An 18579-nucleotide genomic window follows, 5' to 3' on the forward strand; every position below is an offset into this window, starting at 1 on the left:
GCGATCGTAGAAACATTTGTTCGTCGACGTCGTATGCAAATCGCCCATATGCCAAGTCACCTCTTGAGTATGGTAGAAGCATGCGGGCAAACGAACTAAGCAAAATGACTATCTTACATTATTGCATACGGGCGACAAGTAGGCCGCCAAAACGTGTTGTCGTTAAAGAAGTAGTAACCTCGGTTGAATTGGTAAAGAGAAAAATGGAAACTACATTTTTGTATCGATTACTGGCCTAGTCGAGTCTATATGTCCTCGCCAGTTGTATTTTCACTTCGAATTTAATTTACAAAATTAACGTCGAAGTAATGCGTCAATAGTAATACGAGATCGGTAAAAAAACTTTACGATCTCATTGGCTAGGATTAAATAAATATCGATAAATTTATGAGATTTTTTAAAATGATTTAAAATGATGGACCAAACAGCATTTTCGATAATCTTTCAATCAAGCATCATGAGGAATCCTCTTCCATTATGAATTCCATTATGACACCCAAAGAAAGAAGGGCATTTACCTGGGTTCGCCGAAGCGGGATCGTTTAACAGACATAAACGTAATCTCATCGAATATTTACAGTTGCCTAGGTTCCTACCCGGTGGTCGACAGTTGTCTAGTAAATCCTATTTACTGTTACCCAACGAACTATACGCACTAGAGATGCTGGGAGGGTGGCTACCGCCCCTAGCTAACCTACTGCCCTACTGCCATGAGTTCCACCCCTAAAGCTATCATCCTACCTCTCTTCCTCTCTCCTTCTCTTTTTCTCTCTTTTTCCACTGTCACTTTTCTTTGCTCACCCCATCGAACGCATAACGGTTTTCCGTAGATCACGCGATGATCTCACGACGCACCCGTGTTCCGATAGAAAACAAGGGAGCTCTTTTTTCTAAGTTTTTGGGGTAAATATCAAAATCTCCCTTCCCTTCAACGTGGACCCTTCGATCTCAATGTGTAATCGGCCACGATGCACGCATGCGAATAAGAACTATCGATAGGTTTCTTTTATAGCGCGATTCGAACGAAATACGCTTAGCACGATAGGGCTTGCTAATTTATTACCCTCCGTTTATTCTACGTAAGAAATTTTATTTTTTACTTTGTATTTCCTTTCATTCTCTACGTAATTTCATTCACAGGACGTAATAATATCGACGATAAGATCATTCTTATCGACCGAAATATATACGTATATATATATACATATATATAAATAAAACGATTGTATTGCCCTTTGGAAAGATATTTGGAAGATTGGAACACGAGGAAGATTCCTTTTGGTTTCCTCATCTTACACCCTTTCCAACGTTGAACTCGTAATGTGGTTTAGCATGGTATGACAGGAGGTAAACTTGACAACAAAGAATTATTGATTTTTTCTCAGCGGGTTGAACGAGTTGCCGGGCGGTTGAGCGGTCCCGGTAGGGTATTCGACAAAGGATGTTTTCCGAGTCCCTAACCTAGGCAACCCTTCTCCTACGCTCGCCTTCGTATATGCGTTTCCGTGTGCTCTTTTTCTCTATCTTTCTCTTGCTCGTTCACTCGCCCTCACTCTCTGTCTGTCTTTCTCTCTCTCTCTCTCTCTCTCTCTCTCTCTCTCTCTCTCTCTCTCTCTATCTCACTTCAACGCACGCTCATGAACGTACGTTTCAGGGGATTGCCCTACTCCATCTCTCTCTGGTCTCTTTCCGTATTCGTACGTCTCCCTTTCCATCCTTCTCTCTCTCTTTCTCTCTTTCTCTCTCTGTCTCTTTCTTTCTCTCTCTCTCTCTCTCTCTCTCTCTCTCTCTCTCTGTTTCTCTCTGTCTCTCTCTCTCTCTCTCTCTCTGTCTCTTTCTCGCTCACTCTTTTACTCCATCTCAGTTTCTCCTTCTTCGTCTCTCGCTGTCCGTAACGCCGTGTGTACTCAGCCGATGCGCCAAGGACTTAACTGCCTCATTGTCGTCCCAGCAGGCATTAGAGCTTCGGGACAGATGTGCAAAATGTAGGATCGAGACTCCTCCATAACATAACTACTAGGCATTTGCACGAAGGTGGAGGGACTGAGTAGTTTAGTTGGTAGAGTACTCGCACAGCAAGTAATAGTTCCCAGATTTAAGTTTTAGGTTCAGTAATTTAAAGATCCAAATCCTTTAGAGGATATTAAAAAGATCTCAACTTATAATATTGAATAACTCATTGGTAATTTTGAGATCACCAATCGCCTTTGCTCTCTCTCTCTCTCTCTCTCTCTTTCTCTTCGTCGTCTTGTCTTTGATATTCTTTCCCTTTTCTTTATCGTATATGTAATTACAAAAGCTATCGATCCGTAAATTCCCATGAAGCATTTTGCCGATAAGTAATAGCCTGACATTTCTAAATCGATCGTCTGGATCTTTTCGATTTGATCTTTTTTTTTTTTTAAATTTTAAGATTAATATTCACAAGAGATTTTCCGTGTATGTAAAAAAAAAGAGAAGTTATTCTTTCTTTTTAAAATACGATAAGAAACATACGAGAACTAAATTTCGAAACTTGAACGCGATAGTTAAAAAAAAAAAGAAAAAATAATTGAGGAAAATAGCCGTGTTCAAATGCCTTCCCACGTACTCGTTCAGGGATTTAATCATTCGACCTTGACATTTCTTTTGAGAGTCGATGAAGTGGTCACGTTCAGGGACGATTTTCTTGGTGATGCATCGTCGACGTATCCGAATAGTTATATCGTCAACAACGCCTCCGTAACGCCTTTCTAAGGCGTGTATTTGCGCGCACGTGAGCACGTTAATACACGGACAGAATGCACCAGTATCGACAGTGGTAGTAGCTTTGGTGTTGGTGGTGGCGATGCATCGTCGGGTGACTTGGCAGGGAAAATCGATCGAATAAAAAAATGCTTGGACGATGCCGAAGTGCGACGAGGACACGAATCGCGGACGAGATGGATGCACGGAAGGAGAGGGGAGGGAAAAGAGGGTCCGGTAGGAGAAGGAGGGTTAGTCCGGGTCCATTGAAGAGTGAAACCGCTCAAAGCAGCTGCCCCCGCTCCCTCAAACACCCTCCAACCACCCTCCTACGGCAGCAGCCTCTCCGACACCCCTCACCTCATCTCACTCTCCTTCTTTCTCTTTCTCTCTTACTCTCCGTAGCTTTGAAAACCACCCCTCTTAGCTCGTGTGGATGGTGCACATTGCCCCTTCGTTCTCTTCGAACACCGTCTCTCTCTTTCTCTTTCTTTCTTTTCTCTCTCTCTCTCTCTCTCTCTCTCTCTCTCTCTCTTTTTCTCTTTCGAAAAGGCTAAACCCCACGCCAAAGAGTTTATTCGTGATCCCAAGTGCAAGAAATGAGGTTACGTTCTCTTGATTTATCCTTCAATTTCAAAGATACGATGACGTATCTCATTGTGAATTGATTACGCAAATAATTAAAACTGTCGTCTTCTTCGTTATAGATATTATTTTTCCCTTGATCTTAAAGTTCTTGCATTATTGCTATTATATCAAATGATCATATAAATTAAATTAATAATAATTTGATATGAAAATATTAGGAAGGTTTAATTATAAGACTAGATATTCCATTCTGTAGTATTGAATCGGTTAGTGCTTAGATAATAGATCAATATCGCGGATAGGAATCAACTCTTTTCATGACTCTAATGCTCTTTGCATAATTTCATTCGTGAAGAAGATTTGCATAAGGTGAATGAGAAAGGAGGGACGTGCGGCTGGCTGACAAAATTATCTGTCTAACGGTGCTTCCCCTATCGTCCTCTAGTTTCTCGACGATGAACGACAAGAAGGGGGTCTGTCGGGGGACTTATAGTAAAGAGAATGAAGAAAGGAAAGAACGATGGCAGAGAAAGAGGGAGAGAGAGAGAGAAAGAGAGAGAAAGACAGAAGCGAGCTTCAAGGCAGCCAGATGCAAAAAGAAACGGGGAGGCGAAGGGTGAGAGAAAGAAAGAGAAAGAGAGAGGGTGGCCAGTGAAAAGCAAGGGGCACACGAAAAGTGTGCATTGTAAGATCGGCGCGTGCGGCATGCGGACCCTTCGTGGTCGATGTTGTAGGACCCCCGTGCTCAGTGCCCCCTTCTCTTTTTCTTCGTTCGACTCGTTCGTTCAGTCTTTCTCTCTTTCTCTCTCTCTTCTTCTCTTTCTCTCGTCTAGTGCCACCGTTTCTCGACATCCCTCTCTTTTATGAAGGGCGAAGGGCCCAGGAGTTCGGCTTATTGTCGGCGGCACATCTGCCGTACGATCGTCGGCCGATTGTCTCACAGGCTTAGGAAACTTGCTCGTAAAGAGCAAGAGAGAAAAAGAGAGAGAGAGAGAGAGAGAGAGAGAGAGAGAGAGAAGAACAGAGAAAAAGAAAAAAGGTGGCTTAGTAGCGGATCTACGATAGGGAGGACGATGTCGCGTGTCCTTCTTGCTTACGAGAAGGGTGACTAGAACGAATGATGCCACGATCTTCCGAGGACAACCTTCCCTTTCCCCAAACTTTTTTTTCTTTTTTTCATTCTATTTCCCAGCTGTCGTATGAGGGATCAATGAATCTGTGATAGTCTCAAAGAAATCCTTCAATTGATTTTAATTTGATATAATTTAAAAAAAAAAAAAAAAAAAGATAATATTACAGAATCTGTATTGTCCGTTTGTTAAATTCTAATTATCTGATAATGCATTTTTTTTTTTTAATAAGACATCTAATTCTTAAAATATAAGGAATCTAAATAGGAGATTATAGGGACCTCTTGCTTTCGATATTAACAGTTCCTTTTGCGAAAAGTTTATCTCTTTTTCCACTACAATGGTGCGTTGAAAGACCCTTTCAAAATCTTTGATTCTCGATCGTATTCAGTAACCAACGGTAACGGTGGTAGCATTCCAACGAGTTGCATCTGACAACGAAAGTGATGATAGTAGTTGGGTAGTAGCAATGAGCAGGGACTTTTAAGGGTACCGCCATTCAGGGAAATACATGCGCTTGCTATATCGTAATTGCCGGTGTGCGAGCTACGACGAAACAGAACGATGTAATCACTTGTTAACTTGTATTTTAATTACGTGATTTTCCAGAGCTCGAGCGCGCCCAGAGCTCAGCCACCATCACTACGACAAATGCAAAACAACACCAATACAAGTATATCGTTATATAAATAGGTATCGTCCACGTCGTCGTTAATATCGCAACGACATCGCAAACGGCGACGACAACGATGACGACGATGACGACGACGACGACGACGACGACGACGACGACGACGAAAGCCGACACTCGGTAGTGCAGCTTGCTTGCCGCCTGCGAGTCTGAGTGCAGATGGCGTTAAAGTGTTAATTACTAATTAAGAAGGGTGCACAGGGTGCAACATCAAGACCCCGCGCGACACCTTTTTGAACGCGCCCTCTGAATGGACCCTTACGCTCTGACGGGCAAATGCGCCTACCCACCCATCCATCCATCCGTATCCGTCATGGCACCTCCAACTCCTCACCCAACCTCCTTCCTTGCGACCACCACCCGCAGCCCTCTCCTCCTTCTCCTTCTACTCCTCCTCCACCTCCTCCTCCTCCTCTATTACTTAACATTCTCTCGTTATACGCACTTTCACGCCTCGTACGGCCGCGAAATAAAACGGAATACGAGCCCTGAGCTAAAAACTTTCTTCTTTTCTGACTTTTTTTCTTTACCTCTTCTGTTTCTTCGTTATTTTCTTTATCTTTCTTCTTCTTCTTCTTCTTCATCTTCTTCTTGGAATTAGAGGAAATAATTAGTTGGTTAAAGGGAAGAGTATATTACTTCGTTCTGTCTCATACTTCTCATTAGTATCGGTTTTCTTTTAAGTCGGTCCAGTTAAAAAAAAAAAAAAAAAAAAAAAAGTAAGAGAGAGAGAGAAAAAACATGACTTATGCGATCATATCTAGGATAACCAAATGAATTTTTCCACATTTCCATAATAATGCAAATGAGCCAAACGACGAAGTTAATACGAATTGACGAAAAACGACCTTATATATCCCCTATCCCCTCGCCGCTAGAATCCGACGTGAGCAAAGTCGGTAGCAAATACGCTTTTTCTTCTTTCTCTCCTCCCCCTTGGTAAAAATTCGTGGGAAAGTTAAGGTAAGAAAGCCGAATGGTCGACAGGGGTTCTCGAGACGTTTAGTTTGGTTCTTAGGGGCCGAGTTGCTTTTTCGCCATTGTTCAAGGTCAACCGCTTTGGCATAACCGTTAAAGGGGACTATCTTAAGAAAAGTAAGAAAGAGCAAGAGAGAAAGATAGATAGACAGGTAGATAGATAGATAGAAAGAGAGAAAGAGAGACAGATAGAGAGAAAAGATCCTCGAATGAAAGGAACTCAAAGAAAGGGAAGGAGGACTCGGTAAGGCGAGAAGACGCACTCTTCCATTACACCCTACCATCGTCCTCTCGAAGTCACTTTACGGGATTTTCAAGGCGGTACAAGACCAAACAGAGTCGACGACTGCGTTTGCAAGATCCTCTCAACCCCTTCGTCGTACTTTACCAACGCGATTTCGGCCAACAAAATGCACGACGGCGTTGCTTATTTCGAATCGGTAGACTGTCTACAAAGTGGCAAGAGAATGAAAAAATGAGAGAGAGAGAGAGAGAGAGAGAGAGAGAAGGAGGACGGAAGAGAAAAAAAAACCAGGCGAGTGCTAGAGCCGCTCCCCCTTTTAATTGGTGCTCTCGCCTATACGGTGTGCACGCCCGCGTCACAAAAGCGGCGCGTCGAAACGGCAACTTGTAGCGATGGAGATCGCTGTTGAAGGTACCGCATCGACAGACATTACCATTAAACGCTCGGATACATCATAACGCTGACGGAAGGTCGTCTAATTAGAAAGAAATCGCGATGCCAAGGAAGATCCCTGTAAAAGATAGAAAAATAAAGAGAGAGAGAGAGAAAGAGAGAGAGAGAGAGAGAGAGAGAGAGAGAAATAATCAAATTCTTGATCCGTATTCGTATTTTTCTTTCTTTTTCCATTTTTTGTATATATTCGACGACAATGAAGAAACGATTGAAAGGATTTGAAATTGCTAATTATGCCGCTTTTTAATCAATCACGTTCCTCGTAATTAATGATAATAAGCCAAATGTTAATTTCTAATCTCGAACGATGAATACAAAAGCATGATCCACGTGGCAGTTCCTTAAATACTCTATACAACCCCTTTGAACCCCGAAGAAATGTTGAGGGTTGAAAAAAAACATGACTCCGTTTTCCATCGAGAAAACGCTCATTAAGCTCGTCCTTTGTGTCAACCCCGAAAGAATACAACATCTTGAAGCGTCCAGAGCTTCTTCTTCTTCTTCGTCATCTCTTTTTCTTTCTTTCGTTCGGGCTCTCTTGTTTCGGTTTGGACGGCAAAGCGTCTCGTAATTAGATGCTAATAATCATCACCCTCGCGAAGACTCCTTCTTTCCTTTCTCTCTCTCTCTCTCTCTCTCTCTCTCTCTCTCTCTCTTTCTCTCTCTGTTTCTCTTGTTTTCTTTCTCTTCCTCTTTCTCATTTTTCTCCATCTATCTCTCTTTCTCTCTTTTTCTCTATCTCTCTCTCTGTTACTCGCTCTCTCTCGTCGGCGCCCCGTTGCAACGAGGCGCAAGAAAACCCGAGGCTCTGAAGAGCTTATTATTATCCTAATTATACAATACTATAATGAATGACTCCGCAGCTCACCCTCTGGTCCATACTCGCGGTCTTTCTCTCTCGCTCAAGTCACCTCGAGCCCTCCTTCTCGCTCTTTCCTTTCTCTCTCTCTCTCTCTCTCTCTTTCTCTCTCTCTTTCTTTCTCTCTCTTTATCTATCTATCTTTCTCTTCCTCTCTACCTCACGCTCACACTCTTTCTCAGTTCGACGGTTGCTCTTCTTCTCTGCACTTGGTGGTCGAAGAGTGGCAATTCTAGCACTCGGGCTTTTTGTCAAACCGACTACGGAACTAGCGCCGTCTCCCTCACGCTCTTACACCCCATTATGCTACCAGTCTCGTCTCTCGTCCCGTTTTCTCTCTGTCTCCGGGTGTCTGTTTTAATTAGGCACTTCGCGGATATATATATATATATATACATATATATATAGATATATATGTATCTATATATATCTATATCTATATCTATATCTATATCTATATCTATATCATATATATATATATATATACATATATATATATATATATATATATTCACACATGGACATACACACATATACAGTTCCGAAGCTGAGGCAATGCTATACCACGTGGCACATAACTCTAGATGGATACGATACGTTAACCAACAAAGCCGGCAAGCCGAGACTCTGCCTACTATATTTTCCACCTATACTCGGCGATACGACGAGTTTGAATGCACTTGATGGGTGGTTGAATAAGGATTATAGACGCAGGTGACACGTACATCGCCGAGAGGGTGAAGTCGGGGGTGGCGAGCCATCCGATGACGGGTGCCGTCGTCGTTTCGAGAAGGAGAGCGTCGCCGAGAGAAAAAGCGAGAGACTCGGTTCGTAGAGTCACGCTCCTCTTTCAGTTCTCCTCCTCTCGTGCGCAACCTTCTCTTGGCTGACTGCTGATAAGAGCACGCGAAATTGTCTTAATTGGCGGGAGAGCCAATCTGAAGCGATCGAAAGAAGAGTGCTTCTCGTTTATATTCACCTTTTTTCTTCATCCTGCAAATATCAGAGCATACGATATTTCTGTATCTCAAGTTATATAACCATTACTGGTCTTCTTCGATCGATTCATTCGTGTGTTACATTAGATCGATCTATAAATCTTTATATTCTTTAAAGATTTTGAATTTTTCGAAAGAGAAAAAAAAATCATGAAAAATAATAGAAAGAAAAACGCTGGCCTCGATAAATTTCTTTTTATTTACTCGTTGTCTTCGATCGTGTCGCGTCGAAAGCAATCTTAAAAATTGCTCCCAATGGCAAAAACGATGAACGAACGAAGAAGACCAAGGATTCGAGTTGGTATCGTATTGTCGAGCGTATTCACGAAAGAGGAGATGGTAGAAGGTGGTAGGAAAGGGGTAGTAGGGGATGAGTTGAATCGAGTCGTGTCGATGAGTCGCATTTTACAAGACTCGACGGATTCTCGGTGAAGCGTGTTTCTTTCCATTCCCTCGAGAGATCCGAATTGCAAGATCAACCCGACTGCTACTCTTACCGCCATCGTGACGATACTTCCCACGAGAATACGACTTCTCTTTTATGAACTTGAGGAAAAGGTGGAGGTAGAGGAGGAAGCTTCGCGAAAGAATGAAAATGCTTCGTGCAAGTTAACGATGCCGAAGCCTAGTACGCTCTCTTAGAACGTCAAGTCATTCGCTCACTTTTCGTTTCCTCGCTCGACTTATTCCCGAGCAATACGGAAAATGTTCGAATGAAGAAATGACAAGATATATATATATATATATATATATATATATATATATATATATATAAAGCCTGGTTTCCTTTTTCTTACTGCAATTCGATCTCTCTACTAAACGATATAGTTATACGTACGGTAGCCTGTGTATAAGGTCATAAAATGCATTTAATCAATTACAATTAAACTTGCAATCATATTGATAATTACATAATTATATTACTAGCTGGTAACGTTTGTTATTTCGTTTGCATAAAAGTTAAAGAATAAAATGAAATTCTCCGTCACGTTCTTTTTTGTAAATGTGCGAAGCAAGTCGGGCTCTTGCGGGCTCTTTGTCCGCGGAAGTAGGCCGGCCCTTAAGAAAACGTCTTTGAAACGATGAAATATTAAAAATATATTCTCGTACGGTTACGCTCGCGTCGCCGCGGATTTTCTAAAGTGCGCATTACAACCCGTGGAAATAATAATGGAGCTCTCGTGCCGCTTAATGAGAAGTACTACATCGTCGTCGTCGTCGTCGTCGTCGTCGTCGTCGTCGTCATCGTCGCCGCCGCCATCGTCATCGTCGTCGTCGTTGTCGTTGTCGTTGTCGTTATCGTCGTTATCGTCGTCGTCATGGTCGTCTCCTCGTCATCCTGGTAGTCGTCAGAAGCAGACAAAATTTCTGATCTTTCGGACAAAGAGGAGAACGAGAGTGTACAAGAGAGTGCTTTCGTCGTAAGCTTCAAAGATAAATTTTCCCTTAGCACCTATCGTTTTAATTTCTTTTTTTCACCACCGGGAGAGAGAGAGTTGCCTGTATGATTACAAAATGAGAAAGAGGGAAATAGAAGGCACCCTTCGCATCCGGACGCGGCATCGCAAGCGACAGAACGCCCAGGTCACTATTACTATACTAATTACCCACCAATTAGTGACTTATGTTTGTTTAACCGAGTTAATTAATGAACGTAAACATTAAACTTGCCGAGCGCTTAATTTTTCTCTTCCACATGAAACCCAACGAACTTGGGAGAAAAGAATGGAGAGCTGCATGTGAGTTTACGAATATATACGTGTGTATGTTGTGCGTCTGTATGCGCGAGAGAAAGAAAGAGGGAGAGAGTATCGTGCCTTCTTGGACGATACGCCGTAACGCGTTCTTAATAGTCTCTTTGAACCGTGTCGCTTGCCAGTCGACGAGGAGCTACGCGCAACGCTTTGCAACTTTTTCCCCTTCTTCCTCTTCCTCCTCTTCCTCGTCCTCCTCCTCCTCCTCCTCCTCGTTTGTCAGCCCATCTTCCACCCTTACCTCCATAGCTTGCGTCAGACTACTTTTAGTATCGATCCTTAATTAATTATCGACGACATATTAGCATACTCTTTACCACGAAAGTCGAAGTTGAACGTCGGCAAGATGATCGTCGCCGAATAGTTCGTACGAACTCGACATAATTTCGATCCTGTTTCTCTTAAACTCTTCCTTCAACATCGACAATTCCTTGCAAATTCATTCAATATTAATCATTTAATCAACCAAGGTATGTTTAATAGTAAGACAGAAACTTCACAAATTCTTACGATCCGTTCTTCATTGGTATCTTTAATTAATTAATAAGTAAGATATATTTGAATTTTAACTCAAATCGATCCTATTTAACTTTTGATTTCAGGGAATTCTATTACATTCAAATGGAGAAGTATGCGAGACAAGCGGTTTCGGAAGGCGTGAAAAACGCCGAAGACCTCCGAGTAGGAGGCGACTCCGAAATCTATCGGGTGCTGAACCTACACTACAACCGTAACAACCACATTGAGGTATGGGAACCCCAGGTGCGCAACACGAACACGCACACGATACATTTTCTTTTCATTTTGTTTATGCCTTTATTTTCGAATACGCGTCAAGTTAAGGAAAAAGAGAGAGAGAGAGACAGAGAGAGAGAGAGAGAGAGAGAGAGAGAGAGAGAGAGAGAGAAGAGAAAACGAAAAACGGATCATCATTCTTTTTATTAAATTTATCATCAATGTTGAATTGTCGTTTGTCGAAAAGTTCAGGAAACATATTCTCTTAATTAGACGAAAAATGATCTCGATTTCGTCGATTATCCGATTCTTTATCATAGAAGCTTATCTTTTCATCTTCGATATGATTTAATTATTATAAATAACTAAGTTCCGTCTCCCTTTTACACATTATATATACCCGATATTATAACTATAAAGCGATTATATACTATTATTTCCACGGGTGCTCTGAACCCAGCTATTTTCCGGTCCTTCGATTTCACGCCCGCCTATTTTACGCGAAATTACTCGCATTCGTTAATAATTGAAAGGCGCTAATTAAAATGCGAACCCTTCACCCGGCAAACAGCAGCATAGGCATTCGCGAAATAGCATTAACTTTTATCCTAGACTTCGTACCGATAAAACAATCGGAATTTCTTTTGCTATTGGACAAAAATGAAGAAAAAAAAAAAAAAAGAAAAAGAAAAAGAAAAAAAAAATAACAAAGAAAAAGAAAAAAGAATTATAAGTAACTAAGTAAAAGTTTTTGATTGTTGTTATAAAAATCGATTCACCAATGGTATAAGTGTTTCATTAGAAAGAAAATGGCATTCAAACTATTGATTAGAAATCGTACATCGAAGCCCAATTGCATGTTTCCTGAGTTATTTCGAATTCTTTTTTATATTTCATCAAATCTTACGTAAAAATACGATTGAGCCGAAATGAAAAAAAAAAAAAACTTACTTAGTATTTTGAACGTTTTCAGGTGCCGAGCAACTTCAGGTACGTGGTCGAACAGACGTTAAAGGAATTTTTCAAAGCGATCCAGGGTGGTAAGGACTCTGAGCAAAGCTGGAAGAAATCTATCTATAAGGTGATTTCGAGGCTGGACGACCCTGTACCAGAGTACTTCAAGAGTCCAAACTTCCTGGAGCAGCTTGAATGAATCAGGAGGTCGCGTGGCTCTTGCTCTTCGTGGTGCTCGGGGCCACCGACGCTAGACGGTTCCCAGTAATCAAAAGAACTAAAAGAAAAGGAAGATTGAAAACGGCCGAGATGAAGAGGAAGGATCGCCACCACCAGCAGCGTTGTCGTCATCGCCGTTCGAGGGACACTCGACTCCCTCGCACGTACACGTTCAGGTATCCTAAAATAACATATCGAAAAACGAAGCTGAAATGGCGAGGAGTTAGAACGACGCGTTGTGAGAAAAGAAGGAAGAAGATGAGCGTCGTGAAATCCGTCGAAATCGGGAAATAATATAAAAGCGTACACGGACGAGATCGACCGACGAAGGATCAGGCTGTGACCTAATCGCGATATATCGTAAGATCGTACGAGGGAAATCATTAGGAGAGAATAAACGAAAAAGAACGAATACTTATACAAGAAAAAGTGAGAAAGAGTATTAGTCGATTTACTCGACGAATGACGAGAAACCGCGAGTCAACGATCGAGCACGAACAAAATTTTGAATTTCGATCGTGCTTGAGACTTTCTTTCGTAGGGTCTGTTTGTTAATGTAAAAAAAAAAAAAGGAGATAGAGAGAAACGAAAAAAAATGCATTATTATTACCCGCCTAACTTTTAAGTCTCTGATTCTTTCGAAATCGATGCGACGAATAGGAAGTAAGCCTTCGAGGACGGGACTGTATTCACGGGGAATGGTGAGTTGTTCTCGCCATTATTAAAAGAAAAAAATAAAAATAAAAAAAAAAAGAAAAGATAAATTAAAGAAAAGAAATCACTGCTATCGAGGATCGATAGATGCGTGGAATACGTGGACGAATATCTCTCGGTGATCTCGAACAACTCGATGGATCATCTTCTGCTTTTCGAGAAATACCGGAAGAGGATCCTTCGACGATTCACCGAGAAACGATCCACGACGAATGGCTCTTTGTTGCCCTTCGTCCTAGATCGTTTCGACGGTGTGTACTAAAAGCAAGAAGAAAGAGAAAAAAGAATAAAAAGAAAACATTAGTAACAAAAAAGAAACTGTGGTCCAAAAATGTCGATCCACGTGGTCCACGCTTTTACGCGATCTTCGGAAAAAATACCTCAAAAATGAAAAATCTTTATCTCGATGTAATGTCGATGGACGGAGAAAATTTTTGTTGTTTCGAAATTTTATCGTATCTTCGTCGTCCCCGGGAGTGCATGCCCGTTCGCGACGCATCATCGAAAAGGGCTAAAGGGGTAAAGGGGTGGCTTCTTTTGGGAACTAGCACGTACTACTTTACTTTGACGTACGAGATGAAACGCAACGCTGAGATATTTCTCTTAGAAAAAAAGAAAAAAAAAAAAAAAAAAAAAAAAGAAAAAATTCAGAGAAGAAATGATCACGCGTGCGTGAGATCGACGACGTTATCCTTTAAGCTCTTCGTTCGCGAAGATCGCGCGAGTTCTAGTTGATCTCAACGATCAACGATGACGATCTCTCGATGTTTCTTCGTCAACGAACAAGACCAATTGAATTTAAGTTGTCAACAATCAATGACAAATAAATCGACGTGAAAATGCTTGGCCGGCATAAGAAGAAGTTCATCTTAAGAAACGAGAGATCCAATTTCCTAAGAAATTTCGTTCTTCGCTTCTCGCGCTTCTTGCAATCGTTTGAACGATGCACGAGATTTTATCCCGATTATTAGTTTATATATATATATGTATATGTATATGTGTATATATATATATATATATATATATATGGTAAATATAATAATCGGGTTAGGCTAGTCGCGATAACGAGAGTACGAGTATTAAGAGCAAAGAGAGAAAAAGAGAAAGGGAGAGAGGGACAGAGAGATACAGATAGAGAGAAAGAAAGAGAGAAAGAAAGAGAAAGAGAAAGAGAGAAGCGATCTGACGTGGAAGAAACGAGCGTGCGCCGGCGATGTTGTCCTAAATATAGACGAAACTAAAGCTAATTAATTAATTAATTAAATGATTTTAATAACGCCGGTGCGTGCTAAAATTATATCTAAATATAAAAGTAGAGTTATATTGAACACTTATATAAAAGTATATATGTATATATACTTATATATATATGAAGATGAAGATATATATGTATATGTATACTCATACACATACACATGCATATAAAATAATAGATTTTTAATTCGAGAAAGGAATGCTGGCGCGACTGTTAGCATTTAACGAGTGAGGAGAATGCACGACGAAAGGGTCTCAACTTCTCGCGGACCCCTGTCTGTTCGTTGCACAGGCTGCGTTAAAAATACGAACAACGTCGTTTCTGCGTTCTCGTCGCTGCCTTTTTTTTTCGCAAAAGAAAAACCTGTAGATACGGTACAACGTTAATATTAAAAATATTTCGGGTAGTAGCGAGTCCTGATATAATATAAGCACACTCCCAATCCCTCCTCACCACTTATCCCCCTCACCTTTATTACTGTCGCTATTACATGCACCATTATTATTATTATTATTATTATTATTATTATTATTATTATTATTATTATTATTATTATTATAGTTACTATTATTATTATTATTATTATTATTATTATTATTATTATTATTATTATTATTATTATTATTATTATTATTGTCTTCATTATCATCATACACAGACAGTACGATTATTATTATTATTAATCTTTATCAGTCTATGTACATGAGGATTTTATTAAGACCACGATTATAATAATAATTATTATATTATTATTATTATTATTATTATTATTATTATTATTAATATTATGATTATCCTCATTATCGCGGTCGATTTAGTTAATTTTAAATTAGGTCCGTTAGTTCGATTCTATGCCAACGGTTCTTAATGTTTTTGTTTCTCGAACTCGATTGCTTATTTCCTCTTTACCCTTAACGCTTCTTCCAAAAAATTGTACATCCCCAATCCTAATATTACGCTGTATCTTTTCACTACACGTTTAGTTATTGCATTATTATTATTATTATTATTATTATTATTATTATTATTATTATTATTATTATTATTATTATTATGTTATTATTATTATTATTATTATTATTATTATTATTATTATTATTATTATTATTATTATTATTATTATATTATTACTATTATCATTGAAAATTATACCGGTAGCATGTGACGTGCAGTACACAAATACACTTTTTGCAAGCGGTGAGTCTTAACCTAGTCACAAATCAATATTTTTTAATTAATCGACGATCGATTTATTGATTATTTTATTTATTATTCACGACAATAAAACAAAGAAAAAAAAAATTGAATTTAATTTGAATTTTAATTTGTCGATTACCAAAATATTTTTCTTTTGCGTTTATTTCTAATATCCTGAGTTTCTTCGAAAAGAGCCGGCCGATAAAAGAAAAAAATTCCTCGCTTCCGAATGTTCCATATAAGTTATTATCGACTGCCAACCCGGCCTACCTTTATGCGAAGTCGACAAAAAATTGGTTCATAAAGATCGACGAAGATGTCATCGAGATTCAACCCAAGGATTTGGAGATTATAGATCGCAAATAAAAAGAAGCTTTTTTTGTGTAAAATGAAAAAGAAAATAAATGTTAATGACGAAAGCGGATCTAGAAACGGTCGAATTAAAAAGGGATAAACGAAAATTTCGATTCGTAAATACTCAACTTTGGCCTAAACTAAGTGGCTACTTATTTTCTCGGCGTTGGCCTAAGATTTTGGTCTAACTATTTATGAATGAAGAAACGTGGGCGCTATTCTTGCTTGATTTTCAGAAATGAAATGAAGTTGTTTGAAATCTTCGATCGACAATTGATTTCGATCTCTTATAAAAGGGTGACTCGATATATCTCGTTGATCGAAAAGAAAAAAGAGATAAAACGTCCTTGCTTCGCATATTATTACGACAGTTTCCTTCTCCTTTTTTTCCTATAAAACGGATTCGCAACGCTCTGCCGGCGTAAATAGGAAAAAAAAAAGAAAAAAAAAATGATTCATCGTACAATGATTACGTCTATATGCTTCTACGTTGCACTCGTCTTTCTACGATACTCGAACCTCGTTGAAAAATCGTCCTACAAGAAAAAGAAACCGTAATAAATTTTATTCGCGCGTTATCACATTGGCCTTACGAAATATTTAATCGTTGAACGTATTCATTGAATAATTAATTCTTTTCCCAAGTTATTTAATAAAGATTTGAGCTGCTTTGCACTTTCACGTCGATAAACGTCCATATGATTATCTTATCGTCGATAAGAAATTGACCATTAAACATTTCGGTATCGATATTTATTCTGCAAAAGCCTTGACGTATTTCAGGACAAAGAACATAAAAATATAACGAACAACACTAGCCCCAATTATAATCTTAAAACATTATTTGCAACAACTTGTCGAATTCCACGATACACATATGCACATACACATATAGACACGATCTATTGACTACTTTCTTATTTTATTCAATTAGTACGTACTTGATGAAACCTTGACAATCATAAAAATTTCTCCTAACGATTCCTTTAATAATATTTTTAAATAACGATACAAATAATTTTACGTGGTTCAGACTCGTCAATAAAAAAAAAAAAAAAAAAAAAGAAAAACAACAAAAATTTAATAATATTTAATATAACCGGATCTCTCTCGTTAATTTTTTTTTTCTTTTTTTAAACTCGAGAGCTAAAAACGCAAATTGATCTAAATTAAATTAAACTAAAACACTAATTAAATTAAAATAATAACCAAAAATATCTTTGTCCTGATGATATAAAAAATGACAGACCTTAATACTGTAAGATCTTCTTGACTCAATCGAAGAGAAAAAATAATAATAATCATTCAATATGAGAAAACGGGCTTGCTCCTTTTCGCGTGATTCTTCGAGGTGGTCGTCCATCGATCGAGAATCGAGAGAAATTATTTATGAAAAGTGAAAATTTTTAAAAATAATGAAAAGAAAAGAGAGAAAACTCTAAGAGACGGAAACACACAAAGAGAAATGAAGAGAGAGAGAGAGAGAGAGAGAGAGAGAGGCACCAAACGAATAACAAGTAAAGAAAGAAAGATAGAAAGAAAAAGCCTTTCGCCGAGACGATATCATTCAAGTCTCCCCTTTCGAAGACTCGTTGAAAGGAGAAAGAGAGAGATAGAGATAGAGAGAGAGAGAGAGAGAGAGAGAGAGAGAGAAACAGAAAGAGAGAAAGAGAGAGAGAGAGAGGGGGGTGAAAGAGAAGGGGACCGTAAACTCTTTGTCATCCGATCGACGCTGTCAATTTTATCGACGAGTTGTCGTCCTTCGATGATCGAGAGTTACGGAAAAAGGACGTAGAAAAGTTCGCGTACTGCGTACGCCACGAGAAAGGGGAAAAAAGCGAAGGAAAATCGTGGAAAAGCAACGATCGGACTCTCTCGACGATTTTACGGATGCGCGACGTCTACTACACCGACACACAGACACATACTCATCTATCTACGAATGGACGATAAAAGGAGACGATAAAGTGAAAAAGATGTGAATAAAGAGATAGAGATCGAACGGCGTGAAGGAACGTTTGTATTTCCTCGGTCGGTGGCGAAAAATTGATATCCATATGTAAATTCTATTAAGAAGAAAATAAATTGAAATATAGGTCGATCGAGACTCGCCGTTAATTAACATTTTTTGACGCGACTGGGCCGAAGCGTGGAGACCGAGCACACGGGACAAGAAGAAACGCGATAATAAACATTATACTGAGAGAAAGAGAAAACGAGTGATAGAGAGAGAAAGAAAGAGAGAAAGAGAGAAAGAGAGAGAGAGAGAGAGAGAGAGAAAGAGAGAAAGAGAGAAAGAAAGGAAGAAAGGAAGAGAAATAGGAAGGAAGGAAATGACAAAGAATAATGTGTAAGAGGCGGAAAGAATAATAAGCATACGTACATACATAAATGCGTAAGTTTTAAGAAGGCGTAAGCAGAACTAAGTAATAGTATCTAACGTTAACACTTGCAAGCTATTAATTATTATATTATCGATTAATTAAAGATATAAAAAAAAAAAAAAACAAACCGAGCGGAAGGTCGTATCACGCTAGGATGAAGAATACCTACTTAAGATTAATGAAAGAAAAAAAAAAAAGACACACACTAATAAACTAATTATTATTGTACGATTATATTATATTATTATTACGAATATGACTATCGAGTTCGAGATTAAGTCGTGATAAAGAAATAAACTGAGAGAAAGGAAGTGAGATAGAAAGAAAGAAATAGATCACAAGAGAACG

The 18579-nt window shown here is 39.1% G+C and overlaps 1 protein-coding gene across 4 annotated transcripts in view; it reads left to right on the forward strand.

Annotated features, from left to right (window-relative positions):
* The window catches only part of LOC118443233 (homeobox protein prospero), a 36730-nt gene extending 19892 nt beyond the window's left edge, over positions 1-16838 (forward strand). Inside the window, exons 4-5 of one of the 4 annotated variants that reach the window (XM_035869877.2) lie at positions 11022-11181; positions 12128-16838. In XM_035869877.2, coding sequence (XP_035725770.1) covers positions 11022-11181; positions 12128-12307 — 340 coding nt within the window. In that variant the 3' untranslated portion in view covers positions 12308-16838. Of the gene's footprint in view, positions 1-5051; positions 5520-11021; positions 11182-12127 lie in introns of those variants that run through there. The other 3 variants (XM_035869875.2, XM_035869876.2, XM_085659154.1) reach the window with 3 other exon arrangements.
* Positions 16839-18579: the final 1741 nt, after the last annotated feature.

This window comes from Vespa mandarinia, chromosome 9 (assembly GCF_050613455.1).
Source record: "Vespa mandarinia isolate Hongniang chromosome 9, ASM5061345v1, whole genome shotgun sequence".
In the NCBI taxonomy this organism is placed as follows: Eukaryota; Metazoa; Arthropoda; class Insecta; order Hymenoptera; family Vespidae; genus Vespa; species Vespa mandarinia.